Source organism: Cervus canadensis, chromosome 6, assembly GCF_019320065.1.
Source record: "Cervus canadensis isolate Bull #8, Minnesota chromosome 6, ASM1932006v1, whole genome shotgun sequence".
Taxonomy (NCBI): Eukaryota; Metazoa; Chordata; class Mammalia; order Artiodactyla; family Cervidae; genus Cervus; species Cervus canadensis.
This window is the reverse complement of record NC_057391.1, coordinates 5,939,865-5,955,620: the sequence shown is the minus strand read 5'-3', so window position 1 is coordinate 5,955,620 and position 15,756 is coordinate 5,939,865. Positions and strand designations below refer to the sequence as shown.

The 15,756-nt window shown below is 39.2% G+C and overlaps 1 protein-coding gene across 1 annotated transcript in view; it reads left to right on the top strand.

The window, feature by feature from the left end:
- The window catches only part of ANKRD31 (ankyrin repeat domain 31), a 131,625-nt gene that overhangs the window by 71,934 nt on the left and 43,935 nt on the right, over positions 1-15,756 (top strand). The window contains exons 17-18 of the mRNA XM_043470688.1: positions 4,654-4,796; positions 13,402-13,564. Of these exons, the coding sequence (XP_043326623.1) occupies positions 4,654-4,796; positions 13,402-13,564 (306 nt within the window). The remainder of the gene's footprint in view (positions 1-4,653; positions 4,797-13,401; positions 13,565-15,756) is intronic.

Genomic DNA, 15,756 nt, shown 5'->3' with positions numbered 1-15,756 from the left:
AGGTACTGTATCTAATACAGATACTGCTACTCCAGGTTGCTTTCTGTTTCCATTTGCATGGAATACCTTTCTTTCCATCCCCTACCTTTCAATCTGTGTGTGTCTTTAGATCTGAAGTGAGTCTCTTGTAGGCAGTATATATATATTGGTCTTGTTCTTGTATCCATTCAGTCACTCGCTGTCTTTTGATTGGAGCATTCAGTCCATTTACTTTTAAAGTAATTGTTGCTATGTGATGAACTATGGACGGAGGTTCGTGACATTGTACAGGAGACAGGGATCAAGACCATCCCCATGGAAAAGAAATGCAAAAAGGCAAAATGGTTGTCTAAGGAGGCCTTACAAATAGCTGTGAAAAGAAGAGAAGTGAAAAGCAAAGGAGAAAAGGAAAGATATTCCCATTTGAATGCAGAGTTCCAAAGAATAGCAAGGAGAGATAAGAAAGCCTTCCTCAGCGATCAGTGCAAAGAAATAGAGGAAAACAACAGAATGGGAAAGACTGGAGATCTCTTCAAGAAAATTAGAGATACCAAGGGAACATTTCAGGCAAAGATGGGTTTGATAAAGGACAGAAATGGTATGGACCTAACAGAAGAAGAAGATATTAAGAAGAGGTGGCAAGAATACACAGAAGAACTGGACAAAAAAGATCTTCATGAACCAGATAACCATGATGGTGTGATCACTCACCTACAGCCAGACATCCTGGAATGTGAAGTCAAGTGGGCCTTAGAAAGCATCACTACGAACAAAGCTAGTGGAGGTGATGGAATTCCAGTTGAGCTATTTCAAAGCCTGAAAGATGATGCTGTGAAAGTGCTGCACTCAGTATGCCAGCAAATTTGGAAAACTCAGCAGTGGCCACAGGACTGGAAAAGGTCAGTTTTCATTCCAATCCCTAAGAAAGGCAGTCCCAAAGAATGCTCAAACTACCACACAATTGTACTCATCTCACACGCTAGTAAAGTAATGCTCAAAATTCTCCAAGCCAGGCTTCAGCAATATGTGAACCGAGAACTTCCAGAAGTTCAAGCTGGTTTTAGAAAAGGCAGAGGAACTGGATATCAAATTGCCAACATCCACTGGATCATTGAAAAAGCAAGAGACTTCCAGAAAAACATCTATTTCTGCTTTATTGACTATGCCAAAGCCTTCAACTGTGTGGATCACAATAAACTGTGGAGAATTCTGAAATGGATGGGAATACCAGACCACCTGATTTGCCACTTGAGAAACCTATATGCAGGTCAGGAAACAACAATTAGAACTGGACATGGACCAACAGACTGGTTCCAAATAGGAAAAGGAGTATGTCAAGGCTGTATATTGTCACCCTGTTTATTTAACTTATATGCAGAGTACATCATGAGAAATGCTGGGCTGGAAGAAGCACAAGCTGGAATCAAGATTGTCGGGGAGAAATATCAATAACCTCAGATAGGCAGATGACACCACCCTTATGGCAGAGAGTGAAGAGGAACTAAAAAGCCTCTTGATGAAAGTGAAAGAGGAGAGTGAAAAAGTTGGCTTAAAGCTTAACATTCAGAAAACTAAGATCATGGCATCTGGTCCCATCACCTCATGGGAAATCGATGGGGAGACAGTGGAAACACTGTCAGACTTTATTTTTTTGGGCTCCAAAATCACTGCAGATGGTGACTGTAGCCATGATATTAAAAGACGCTTACTCCTTGGAAGGAAAGTTATGACCAACCTAGATAGCATATTAAAAAGCAGAGACATTACTTTGCCAACAAAGGTCCATCTGGTCAAGGCTATGGTTTTTCCAGTGGTAATGTATGGATATGAGGGTTGGACTGTGAAGAAAGCTGAGCACCGAAAAATTGATGCTTTTGAACTGTGGTGTTGGAGAAGACTCTTTAGAGTCCCTTGGATTGCAAGGAGATCCAACCAGTCCATCCTAAGGGAGATCAGTTCTGGGTGTTCATTGGAAGGACTGATGCTGAAGCTGAAACTCCAGTACTTTGGCCACCTCATGCGAAGAGTTGACTCATTGGAAAAGACCTTGATGCTGGGAGGGATTGGGGGAAGGAGGAGAAGGGGACAACAGAGGATGAGATGGCTGGATGGCATCACCGACTCGATGGGCATGAATTTGAGTAAACTCCAGGAGTTGGTGATGGACAGGGAGGCCTGGCGTGCTGCGATTCATGGGGTTACAAAGAGATGGACACGACTGAGGACTGAACTGAACTGTATTGCCATTTTATTCATGGTTTGGGAGTTGTTTTTGTAATTCTTTTCTTATTCATTTTTTTGTTTTGTTTTCTTGTTATTTTATGATTATCTTTAATGTTATGTTTAGTTTCCATTTTCTTTTTTGCATATCTATTATAGATTTTTCATTCATGGTTACCATGAGTGTGTGTGTGTGTGTGTGTGTGTGTATGATTGTTTTAACTTGCATCTGATCTCTTAGTTTCAAACACATTTTAACAACCCTGCATATTTACTCTCCACTCCTCCAGTTATGTAAGGAGTTTCCAATATCTGTTTTTAGTATCATATTTTTCATCTGTTTTGTGTGTTCCTTAACTACTTATTATGGTTATAGATGATTTTATTTCTTTTGTCTTTTAAACTTCCTATTAATTTTGTACCCAGTTGACTTACTATCTCTACTGTATATTTGCCTTTACCAATTAACTTTTTCCTTTTGTAATATTCATGTTTCTAGTTGTGGCCTTTTCTTTTTTGCTTAGAGGAGTCCCTTTCACATTTTTCATAAAGCTGGTTTGGTGGTGCTGAGCTCTTTTAGCTCTTGCTTGTCTATACAGCTTTTGATATCTTCATCATATTTGATAAAAGCCTTGCTGGGTACAATACTTTTGGTTGTACATTTTCCCCTTTCATCACTTTAAATATATGGTACCACTACCTTCTGACCTGCAGAGTTCTATTGTAAAGTTAGCCAAAAGTCTTATGGAAGTTCCCTAGTATGTTATTTGTTGCTTTCTCTTGCTGCTTTTTATATTCTCTGTCTTTAAATTTTTCCATTTAAATCACAGTGTGTCTTAATGTGGTCCTCTTTAAGTTGATCCTGTTTGGGATTGTCTTGATCTTTTTCCTGGGTCTGGATGTCTCTTTGTTTTCCCAGGTTAGGGGACTTTTCAGCTATTATGTTTTCAAATATATTTTCAGTCCCTTTCTCTTCTTCATCTGGGACTCCTATAATGAAAATATTGGCACACTTGATACTGTTCCAGAGAGCTCTTAAACTGTCCTTACTTTCTGAATTCCACTGCTGTGTCACCCAGCTTGCGGATATGTCCTTGTATATAGTTTAGTGTATTGTTAATTCCTCTTGGTGCATTTGTCATTTCAGTTATTGTGTTCTTCATCTCTGCCTGGTTGGTCTTTGTTTTCTAACTCTTTGTTAAAAACTTCTAATTTCTCCGTTTATCCATTCTTCTCCCAAGTTCTTTGACTATCCTTATAGTCATTACCTTGAACTCTCTCTTAAATAGATTTCCTATCTCCACTTCACTTAGTTCTTCTCCTGGGGTTTTATCTTGTTTCTTTCTTTTAAACATATTCCTCTGTTGCCTCATTTTGCCTAACTAACTAGTTTTATTTCTGTGTGTCTGGTAGGTTTGTTACATTTCCCAGCCTTGGAGAAGTAGCCTCTTAGAGGAAACCTCCATGCTTCTAGGAGCTCACTTCCCTCTGATAGCAGAGCTGTGTGTCCTGGCCCCCCATGTGGGCTCCATGCGTCCTCCTGTGTGTCAGGCTGACTGCTGTGGGTGGTCTGCTGGGCTGGCTTGCCCCCCAGTTGGGTTGGCTGCCCTGCTTGTGTGGGGGCTGCTGGCCTGGTTGGGGGGGCTGTGTCACAAGGCAGCTGGCCGTTGACCCCCAGGGGACCCCAGGACTAGTGCTTGCTTACTGATGGGCAGAGTCTGGATATAGGAGATCCAGGGCTGTTTGCTGCCTTCCAGTGGATGAAGCTGGTTCTTGGGATGACTGCCAGCCCACTGGTGAGCAGAGCCAGGTTTTGGGCACTGGATAGAGGGCCCACAGGTTCCAGAGCTCGTGCTGGACTGCTGAGGCGTGGGACCAGTGCTGCTACAGGTGGCTGTGGGCTCAGTGGACCTAAAGTTCATGTTGGCCTGCTGCTGAGCAGGACTTGAGCCCAGCCGGTCCTAGGGCTGCTGCTGGCTGCTTGTTGGTAGACTGACTTCTGTCACAGCAGGCTGTGGAGCTGTAATTGTCCAGGGGCTGGCGGCCACCTGCTGGTGGCTCAGGCTATTCCCAAGGCTAGAGCTGGCTTGCTGGTGGATAGGGCTTAGGCCCAGGGGTTTCTGGGGCTGGTCCCCACCCATTGGTGGGTGGAGCTGGGCTCCAGGGCCTCTGGCTGCAGAGCCCTGGGTGTCCTGGGTCTAGTGTCTGTGCACTGTGGGAGGATCTGGTTCCTGGGCCTTCTGGTGGATAGGGCCATGTCCAGGGGCAGCTGTGGGCTCAGAGGATGTTAAAGTAGCCTGTTTTCAATATTATTTCCTGTCCAGTACTTAGTATATACATTTGAATCAATATATATATTCATTCCATTAGTGCAAATAAACTTAATAATGAGGATATTACTTGAGTATTGATTTGTAAGTAGCTTCTTTTGTTTTCTCTTTTTTCCTTTTTTAGGTTGGACACCACTTCATAATGCAGCTAGTAAGGGATGGAGTGATGTAATTGTAGAGTTGCTAAAAGCTAGCGCTAATGTTAATTGTGAAAATGTAGATGGAATTCTACCCTTACATGATGCTGTTGCAAACAACCATTTAAAGGTATAGTGCATCATATTAGGTTCCTATTTCTTTTTCTTTAAAAAATGAATGAAGACAGTGAAGGTATTTTAAATTGCTAATTAAAGTGATTCCTTAAGACAAAGAATTTTTAAAACTGCTTAGAGGTACAAGTGTATATGATATTACATATAGTTTAGAAGAGCAATATATTTCCTAATGAATCCTGTTTCCATTATCTCTTCATTGTGTAATTCATGTAAATCAGAATAAAATGAAATGGCTAAGAGTAAACACAGCCTATCAATGTAATACATTCTAATTTTAATTGTCTTAAATGATTTGCTGTTGTACATAAAAGAGTATATATAGTGATGATATATGTGATAACCAGACAATTTTTAAACTCAGAAATTTCTTAGTGAGTTTAAAGTTTCAAAGAAATGGGTAAAAGCTTAAGTTGCTTGTTTCTTTGGGGATTGTTGTATTTTTTTTTCTCATTTTTTAATAAACAACTATGGTGAAAATAACAGGAAAATTACTAGGTTAATTATTAGAGTAACACTAAATTTCAAATCTAGATGTTAAAATTCTTCAGATTTTTAAACTTATCTCTTTTTTTTGACAAACCTTATAAGAAGATTTGTCTATAGATAGTGTAGATTTCAGGAATAATTTTTCACTTTGAAAAATAGTTAAGGAAATTATCAGCAACAACAAGAGTATAAAACCAAGATTCATGTAAAAAATATTTTGGATCTCTCACTAATACCACTTTACCTGTCTCTAGGTATTTTTTAATAGTCTGGTAGTTTTTATTTAATTTTGTGAAAATATATCTCCACTGTTTTCAGCCTGAATATAGTCATGTGAAAGAAGAGTATTGAATTTGTGATTTGCAGAGATAAAAGGCATAAACTAATAATTAAGAATAATACCAGATGGGTAGGCTAATGTCCAGGGAGGCTTCTTTTGATCAAAGAAGCTCTTTGACCTTAAAGATGTTTAAATTAAAAAGGAATTGACAAAATCTTGAGGTTATGTGATTGTGCAGTGGAAGAAAACAAATAGGAAGAGCCACTGAAGTGGTGAACCTACTGGTTATTTGTACAGGGAAAAGGTCATTTAAAGTGAAACCTCTTAAATAAGGGCAAAAAATTCATAGTAGGAAAATTAGGATTTTAGACTATCCTGAAAAATGCAATATAGAAATAAGGACCCCCCTCCCCCAACATCACCCCTGTACCTGGAAATTTAGGAGGTGCTACAGAGGTCAGCGTATGGTATTCATGGGTCAGGTTTGTTCCAGCAATATAGTAAGGATACATAGTTGGATCATCGGAGGAGAAGGTGGAGCCTGGAGATGCCCGTGTGCAGGCTCTACTATGTACTGTTCTTCACGAGAGGCCACCGACGGTTTGCTTTTCCCTCAGCGGTGAAAGTGTACTGACATAAGTACAAAGCTTCTGTCCGGGAAAGCTGATTAGAAACTTAATGCTCACGGTTTATACTGAGGGCTGGTCATGTGTGCACCCTCTACCTAGCACTTACCAAGATTCCAGACTCCCAGAGAGTCACAGCAATTAGGGAAAGTTTTATATCACTGCTGGACACGGACTGCCAGCCCGGTTCTCACATGCCAGCTACAGGCCAACCCTGTAAGCAGCCTCTCTAGATAGCAGTCTTGGGCTTGCTATGTTAACTCCTCTGAATAGTAGTGTATTTAGTTTCTAACTGAAGTACATACTGATTGATTTCTGGTTCAGCGGAAACACAATAAAGTATGTTTTCTTGGCCTAGCTTTTCTGGCAAAATAGTATGACAGCACATACTTTATCTCACAGTTGACTTTTTGCATCATGGTCTAAAGGAAGTTCTTTTTTTCAAAAAATTTGAAAGGTGCCACAAGTTTTGGCCCTAGGTCCTGTATTAATACACGTATTAAAATCCTGATTTTTCTTTTTTTATGCTTATTGCTATCAGGTTGTCACTCCTTCTAGGCCCTTTCAGAGGGTAAAGACAGGAAAATATGTGAATATACTAATACATGTATACTCATATCTATATCTCTGAATTAATCTATCTGTATATATTAAAATAAACTTGAATTAAAACTGTCTTCTCAGACTCGAATCCAGCTTCACAGAGTTCATTCTAGCTTTTATCCATCTTGTTTCTTTATAACTTCCTTTTCTGACAATGATAAACCTGGTTATTTTATCCACAATTTATTTACTTATTTGTCCAACTCTCATATAAATGTAAAGCATTTTCAGAATTGTTAATCCATATCACTGTGTAAAACACATTTCTCTTTTAGAGCGAGGGCTGGCAAACAGCTCCCAGGGCAATTCTGGCCCTTTGCCTGTTTTGGAATAGCAGATAGCTGAGAGTAATTTTTATATTCTTAAATGAGTAGGTGGGGGAAGATAGAATATTTCATGAAAATTTCATGGAATTCACATTTTAGTGCACATGGATAAAGTTTTACTGGAACACAGTCATGCTCATTTGTTTACGTGTTGTCTGTGACTGCTTTTGTGCTCTGTTAGTAGAGCTGAGTAGTTACGACAGAGACACCACGGCGTGCACACACAAAATAATTACTATCTGGCTCTTTCCAGAAAAAGTTTGGTAATTTCTAAATAAGAATATAGTGATCATGCAGTTCTTCTTGGCTTTAGCTTTACAGTATCCAGCTAAAAACACCATATTCCAAAGTAATTTAGATAAGCTAATTTAAAGACAAGTCTTGTATTTTTAATACTGCTAGTTCATTATAATCTACATTAAATCTTCAAAAGAGTCAACATCACACTTTAAATTTTTTTTTAATCATTTTAAAAATTTATTTATTTTATTAGTTGGAGGCTAATCACTTCACAACATTTCAGTGGGTTTTGTCATACATTGATATGAATCAGCCATAGATTTACACGTATTCCCCATCCCGATCCCCCCTCCCACCTCCCTCTCCACCCGATTCCTCTGGGTCTTCCCAGTGCACCAGGCCCGAGCACTGTCTCATGCATCCCACCTGGGTGTGAATTCTGTTTCAACCATAGAGTATAACTTGCTGTTCTTTCGATAACATCCCACCCTCATTCTCCCACCAAGAGTTCAAAAGTCTGTTCTGTATTTCTGTGTCTCTTTTTCTGTTTTGCATATAGGGTTATCATTACCATCTTTCTAAATTCCATATATATGTGTTAGTATGCTGTAATGTTCTTATCTTTCTGGCTTACTTCACTCTGTATAATGGGCTCCAGTTTCATCCATCTCATTAGAACTGGTTCAAATGAATTCTTTTAACGGCTGAGTAATATTCCATGGTGTATATGTACCACAGCTTCCTTATCCATTCATCTGCTGATGGGCATCTAGGTTGCTTCCATGTCCTGGCTATTATAAACAGTGCTGCAATGAACATTGGGGTGCAGGTGTCTCTTTCAGATCTGGTTTCCTCAGTGTGTATGCCCAGAAGTGGGATTGCTGGGTCATATGGCAGTTCTATTTCCAGTTTTTTAAGAAATCTCCACACTGTTTTCCATAGCGGCTATACTAGTTTGCATTCCCACCAACAGTGTAAAAGGGTTCCCTTTTCTCCACACCCTCTCCAGCATTTATTGCTTGTAGACTTTTGGATAGGCAGCCTCCTGACTGGCGTGGTAATGGTACCGTATCCTCAGGCATAATAGAAGTTCTGCTTGCATCTTTGGCTCCATTCTTTCTCTAGATGAAGCAGAGTGAGGGAGGTATTGCGTTATCCCAGTATACCTTCTTCTGTTCAATGATGCTATTCTGTTAGCCACATGTTTCCTGGCGTGCATATATGTACACTCTTCTGTGGAGAGATATATACACATCGCCTTGTGCTATATATTGAGAGATCTAGTCTTGATATAGCGCCCATGACTATGCTTAGCAGGAGTTTGCTCCTATTTTTTGATTGGGTTATTTATCCTTTCCTGGAAATTGAGCTGCCAGGAGTTTGCCTGTATATTTTTTTGAGATTAATAAATCTTTGTCTGTTTCCTTCCATTTGCTATTATTTCTCCCAATCTGAGGGCTGTCTTTCCCTTACTTATAGTTTCCTTGTAGTAAAGAACAGAAAATATGATCCAATGGACAGAATAGAAAGCCCAGAGATAATCCACGCACTATGGACACCTTATCTTTGGACAAATGGAGGCAAAGGATATACAAATGGAAAAGACAACCTCTTTAACGAGTGGTGCTGGGATAACTGGTCAACCACTTGTAAAAGAATGAAACTAGAACACTTTCTAGCACCATACACAAAAATAAACTCAAAATGGATTAAAGATCTAAATGTAAGACCAGAAACTATAAAACTTCTAGAGGAGAACATAGGCAAAACACTCTCCGACATGAATCACAGCAGGATCCTCTATGACCCACCTCCCAGAATATTGGAAATAAAAGCAAAAATAAACAAATGGGACCTAATGAAACACACTTTAAATTTTTATGTAATAAATTTAACCCTTTCTAACTGTAGCTCAGTCGGTAGAGAATCTGCCTGCAACGCAGGAAACCCAGGTTCAATTCCTGGGTTGGGAAGATCCCCTGGAGAAGGAAATGGCAGCCCACTCCAGCATTCTTGCCTGGAGAATCCTATGGACAGAGAAACCTGGCAGGGTACAGTCCATGGGGTCACAAGAGTCGGACATGACTTAGCGACTAAACCACCACCACCACCGTATTAAAATCCTGATTTTTTTTTTAGGTTAGCAGTTTTATCTTTTAGTTTATCCCTTATCAGTTTTACTTCACAGGTACTTTGAGCATTTCTACAATATTATTTTAATATATGACTTCCGGAAATCCTGGGCTTCCCTGATAGCTCAGTTGGTAAGGAATCCGCCTGCAATGCAGGAGACCCTGGTTCGATTCCTAGGTCAGAAAGATCCCCTGGAGAAGGTATAGGCTACCCATTCCAGTATTCTTGGGCTTCCCTTGTGGCTCAGCTGGTAAAGAATCTGCTTGCAATTCAGGAGACCTGGTTTCGATCCCTGGGTTGGGAAGATCCCCTGGAGAAGGGAACAGCTACCCACTCTGGTATTCTGACCTGGAGAATTCCATGGACTGTATAGTCTATGGGGTCACAAAGAATCAGGCATAACTGAGCAACTTGCACTTTCTTTTCAGGCAATCCTACATCTTTACATTTTGACTTTGTTATCAATTTGTAGTATATTTTTCTGGCCAGTATTCTGGCCTGGAGAATTCCATGGACAGAGGAGCCTGGCAGGCTACAATCCATGGGGTTGCAAAGATTCGGACACGACTGAGTGACTTTCACTTCATAAGTGAGAATTTTCCTGTTTTGAAGACTCTAGCTTCTCTCATAGCAATTTGGTAACTTCAAGGGGTAGAGAAGAGGATTACTCAGACGTTGAGGGTCTTCTGTAAAGATAAATGTCACGAACTGAAAATTAACCACAGGAAATAGCAGAAAGGGAACTTGGTTTAGCAGACAAAACACAGAACTGGATATTGGAGAACTTGAATTCTAGGCCTAGTTCTGCTGCTTGAAAAAGATAAAAATAATTTTACCCTTGAAATAAGGAGTTTGATCTAGAGCTGCACTGTCCTGTACTATAGCCACTAACCACATAATGACTATTTAAATTACCTAAAATCAATTAAATTGAAAAATTCAGTTCTTCAGTTGCATTAGCCACATTTGAAGTACTCAGTAGCTACATGTGGCAAGTGGCTCCCGTATTAGACAATGCAGATCAGAACATTTCCATCATCACAGAGACCTCTGTTGGACAGCTCTGGTCTAGAGCAAGGATTGGTAAATATTTCCTGCAAAGGGCTAGATAATCAGTAGTTTAGGTTTTCTGGGCCACACAGTCTCTATTGCAACTACTCACCTGCTGTTCTGTTACAAAAGCAACCCTAGACAGTTTGTAAATGAGTTGGTTTTGGCTGTGCACCAATAAAACTTCATTTACAAAGTCAGGCAGCAGACAGGATTTAGCCCATGGACCATAGTGTGCTATTATTGCTTGTTCTAGAGAATCACTGGTGTTCTTGATACCTTAGTGGTGATACAGATAAAGTTTGCTTTTGGATTAACCTTCCATATCTCTATTGCCTTCACTTTAACGAGAAATATGCCTTCTATTTAAAATGAAGGAGGTAGTGTTTTTTTAATGATATTTTAATTATTTTGACACATATATTGGCCAGCATCTTTCCTTATATCTTCATTAACTTTCCCTCCATGTAACAGTTTGTCTGTCATTTGTTCTTTTTATTTCTGATTCACTTTCTCCCTTTTGTCCCTATTTCTTTTTTTTTGAGGTAGGATATTGATAGATAATCTAGAAAGATAAGTAAGGGAGCAAGATATATAAATATATGTTATTGTAGACCTGTGTGTGTGCTAAGTCATTTCAGTCGTGTCCAACTCTTTGTGACCCTATAGACTATAGCCCGTCCTGCTCCTCTATCCATGGGATTCTCCAGACAAGAGTACTGGAGTGGGTTGCCATTTCCTTCTCCAGGGGATTTTCCCGTCCCAGGTCTCCTACATTGCAGGCAAATTCTTTACCACTTGTGCCACCTGGGAAGCCCAATTGTAGAACTAATAAGTATCAATTCTGTAATATCCTATGTATTTAATTCTTGATTTTCTCTCTTGCATGACTATGTGCAAAGTTTGAGTTCATCATCTTATTTTCTTTTTCAACTTGCATATGTTTAAAAAATCTTAGTTTCTGTTTTAAGTTATCTTCCAAGGTGGTTTTGAATTCTACCTTATAAACTGTGGAGTATTAAAAGATAAGGAAAAGGAGAATGAGAGGAAAAGTTTTTTTTTTTAAAGCTAAAATATGGGTGGGAATGGATACTCACTTTTGTACAAGATAGGATAGCAGGGATAAGATATCCCCTCCCACCTTAAAAGCTAGGAAAGTGAGCAAAACATATGAAATAACAGTTCTGAGATTTTAGACAACATGCAGGAGAGGGCAGAAGCCAATGAGCGGAGCCCTGTGGATTGCCCCGCCTTACGGGCTAGAGGGGGTTTCCAGGCAGTAGTGTACGGAGGAGGAAAACAGCCTTCTGATCTCAGAGGGCTGAGAAGACAGAATATGGGGTTTAAAAGGCTCCAACAGCTAAAACTTTGAGGGCAAGATACCAGACAGAATGTATTTGCATAGAGCAACCTCTCCAGCGATTTAAAGGGGGAACTTCCCAGTTTTCAAAATTACTCATTCTGAAAAGAATGAGACATCTTGAAAATAAAATATTTAACTGTAAAAGTGAAAAAAAAAATAATAAAGGGGGAACTTCCTCAATTCTTTGGCTGATCTACAAATGTGTGTAAGGGAACTACGTAAAGAGGCAGAATGCTGCAGGGAGGGCCGGCAGAACCATTGCTGGGGCTTACACACAGCTAATTAGGGGACTGTTTTCCCTTAAACCCCGCCATGTGCGAAGTACTTTATACGTGAGTTCACATTTAAGCCTTGTGGGTGAGAAAAATGAGATTCAAATGGTAAGTAACCTGCCCAAGGACATAGCTAGTAAGTAGCAGGAGTGAGTTTTGTATGCTTGACCTTAAAACAAATGTATTTTCCTTCATGCTGGACTAATTCTAGGCTGATAGAACAAATAAGGAGCTGTCATAATTTCTACTGGTGCATTTGCTTCTCAATTTTTATGCTTCTCCATACCTGAACACAAGTGGAAAGAGGAAGGCTACTAGCACATAACATATCTTTAACAGAATACTGACCATCTTTTCCTGATCAAAAGGCTTTTCAATGATTTAAGTTGCTTGTGTTATGCAGATAGAATCATTGACTGTATTTTACTAATTGACTTTTACTATCAACTAATAAATGACAGTCTTTAACTTTGAGGAATTACAAGTTTAATTCTAATACACAAGTTTGAGTTATTCAGGAAAGTATTATTTATATTAGAAACTTTTGCCTCCAGAATGTCACAACATTTATCTTTGACCTCAGTTTTCTCTTCTGTAAAAGATGGGGTTGGAGTAGATTATTTCTGTTTCTTTTTATCTTGTTAAGATTCTTTGAATACAAGTCATCTATTTAGGAAACATATTTGCATAGAGAGTATTAGAATGGACATTAGTTTCCCAGGCTAACTTATAAAAACTCCTAAACAAGTAATGTATCTGAAGTATAGTTCAAGTAAAACTTTATTCAGCTTTGTCTAATAGCAGTTTATAATACAGTGTATAGTATAGTATAATATAATACAATATAATATAATCCTGAAATGATCCTTACTCCCTTCTGTACCCTATCTTCCAGCAGCTTAGGGGAGGACAAAAGGCTGTGTAAAAGAGATAGAGTAAATCCTTTTGCACATCAGTCTATATAAGTCTGCTCTTAGACAATGAAAGCAGTATGTCTGGTACTTTCATATCATTGTATTTGATTCTCCTGTGAAGACAGATCAGGCCAAACAGTGAATCAGTTTACAATTGTCATATCAAATTTAATAGAAATTTTCTTGGTCAGAGTTTGAGAAATTTTTTGATAACTTTTCATATTGATAGTGTTATCCTATAATGAAAGCAGAAATGGTTGATTTTAGGTGTCTGTAGAGATAACTTTGGAAAAATACCTTCTAGGCAGCTGAGATTCTACTACAACATGGAGCAAACCCTAATCAAAAGGACGAAAAGCAGAAGACTGCTTTGGATGAAGCAGATGATGAAAATATGAAAGAGCTGCTGAAATCTTACGGTGCTATTGAGACTAACAATGGAGATGAGAGTGATGGTATAGTCGCTGGTATGTATAGCAATATTTCTTGCTATTTTATACAAGTGTATACCTCTGCTTGGGCTTCCCTGGTAGCTCAGACGGTAAAGTGTCTGCCTGCAATGCTGGAGACCTGGGTTTGATCCCTGGGTCAGGAAGATCCCCTGGAGAAGGAAATGGCAATCTGCTCCAGTACTCTTGCCTGGAAAATTCCATGGATGGAGGAGCCTGGTAGGCTACAGTCCATGGGATCACAAAGAGTTGGATATGACTGAGCAACTTCAACTTCACATACTTCTGTTTAGAAAAACAAATTCTTCAGATTTGTGTAAATTGTTTCAAAACTAGGGATACTTTTTTGTCTGTTTATTAAACTCTTGAAAAGCATAATTTATTTTTAGAAACAGCATTTCAAAACTTGGTTTAATTTATTGATTATATGGTTCTATTGTATTGGAATTATATGTTGAAACAAAACACATTCATTAAACATTCATCTCTCATAACACTGGATCTGAGATAGAGCTGTTACTGAAACTGTGCAAATTGGTTTACTTTATTGTGGGGCTGGAAAAGGATGACATTATACTAAAGTCTTTGCAACTAAGATTCCATTACTTCAAAATTTATGATTCATGCAAAAGTTGGACTCATGCCAACTTTTCAAGACAAACTTTCTAATGCTAGAATATGAATTTGTTAAGCAAATATACTATACTTATATATGTGTGTGAGTGTATGTGTAATATATATTATAGTGGAAAGAATATTTCAAGGAAATATATAGTCAGGGAAATTTTTATGAAGCATTTTTAGCAGTAGTTTGCACGTAAATAATATAATGAGTTATCTACAAGAAGTAAGCATTTAGTCCTGCCATTTGCAGCAACATAGGTGAGCCTAGAGAATGTCGTGTTAAATGAAGTAAGCATAGAAAGATACAGAAAGGCAAACTTTTTTTTTCCCATTTATTTTTATTAGTTGGAGGCTAATTACTTTACAGTATTGTAGTGGTTTTTGTCATACATTGACATGAATCAGCCATGGATTTACATGTGTTCCCCATCCCGATCCCCCCTCCCACCTCCCTCTCCACCCGATTCCTCTGGGTCTTCCCAGTGCAGAAAGGCAAACTTTTTGTGGTGTCACTTATATATGGAACCTTAAAAAGTCAAGCGTAAAGAACCAGATAGATGGTTGAGTGGTGGTTGCCAAGGGCTTGGGGGAGGAAGTGGTAGAGGAGATGGAGAAATGTTGATCAAAGAGTACAAACTTTCACTTAGAAGATGAACTGGTGCTGCGGGTCTAATGTATAAGATGATGATTACAGTTTTTAATAATAAATTGTATACTTGCAGTTTGCCAAGAAAGTAAATTTTAAATGTTCTCACCAACACACACACACAAACACACAAGGTAACAATGTGAGGTGACGGATGTGTTTGGTTTTTTTTTTTAAAAGAAGCATTTAGTGAGCACTGACTTAGAAAACATACATTTGTTGAGCACATGCTATACACATCAGCCCAGGAGGAGCTTCCAGTCTTGTGGAGAGATAAGCCAGAAAACAGGCAGTTAAAAACAATTTTGGAAGCGTTGAGGAGAGGGCATTGATCTTCCTTTTCCTTCATGCGTGAGCCTTGACTCATGGAAGAAAAAAGCCAGGAGCTTATCTGTCCTGTCTATGAGGGAGATTATTGGGAAGAGAACCCCTATGACATGCTTTTCCCCTGGCCTGCCACTATCCTTATCAACTGATAGGATTGGTGAGAGGCAAGGGTAGTCATCAGGTCCTGTTTTACTGGCGTGTAGATCCCATGTAGGTCAAAGTCGAGAGACTGACACACAGATCCTCGTTTCTTTGTCTGCTACCATGTGCTAAGCCCATAGGGTATGAGACTCTTATGGCCCCAGGCATGTCTTTTTCCCTCTTCACAGCCATATTTGGGGCTATTGTGCACTGTGTTATAAAGTGCTAGATCTGTTCCCACTTTTCTGTTGTTCCTTGTGTATACCTTTCCTTGGACAGGTAACCCAACAGAATGAGGGTATAGGGTAGACATATGTGGAGAAAGGGAATCCGGAATGGGAGAAGGTGCAGAGAGAATTTTATAGAGAGAGTGAATTACAGTCATAGTAGAGCATGGACTTGAAGTCAGATCTGGTTTCAGTGCTAGCTATGTGACACATCAGGCAACTTCTTGAATGCCTCTAAGCTTCAT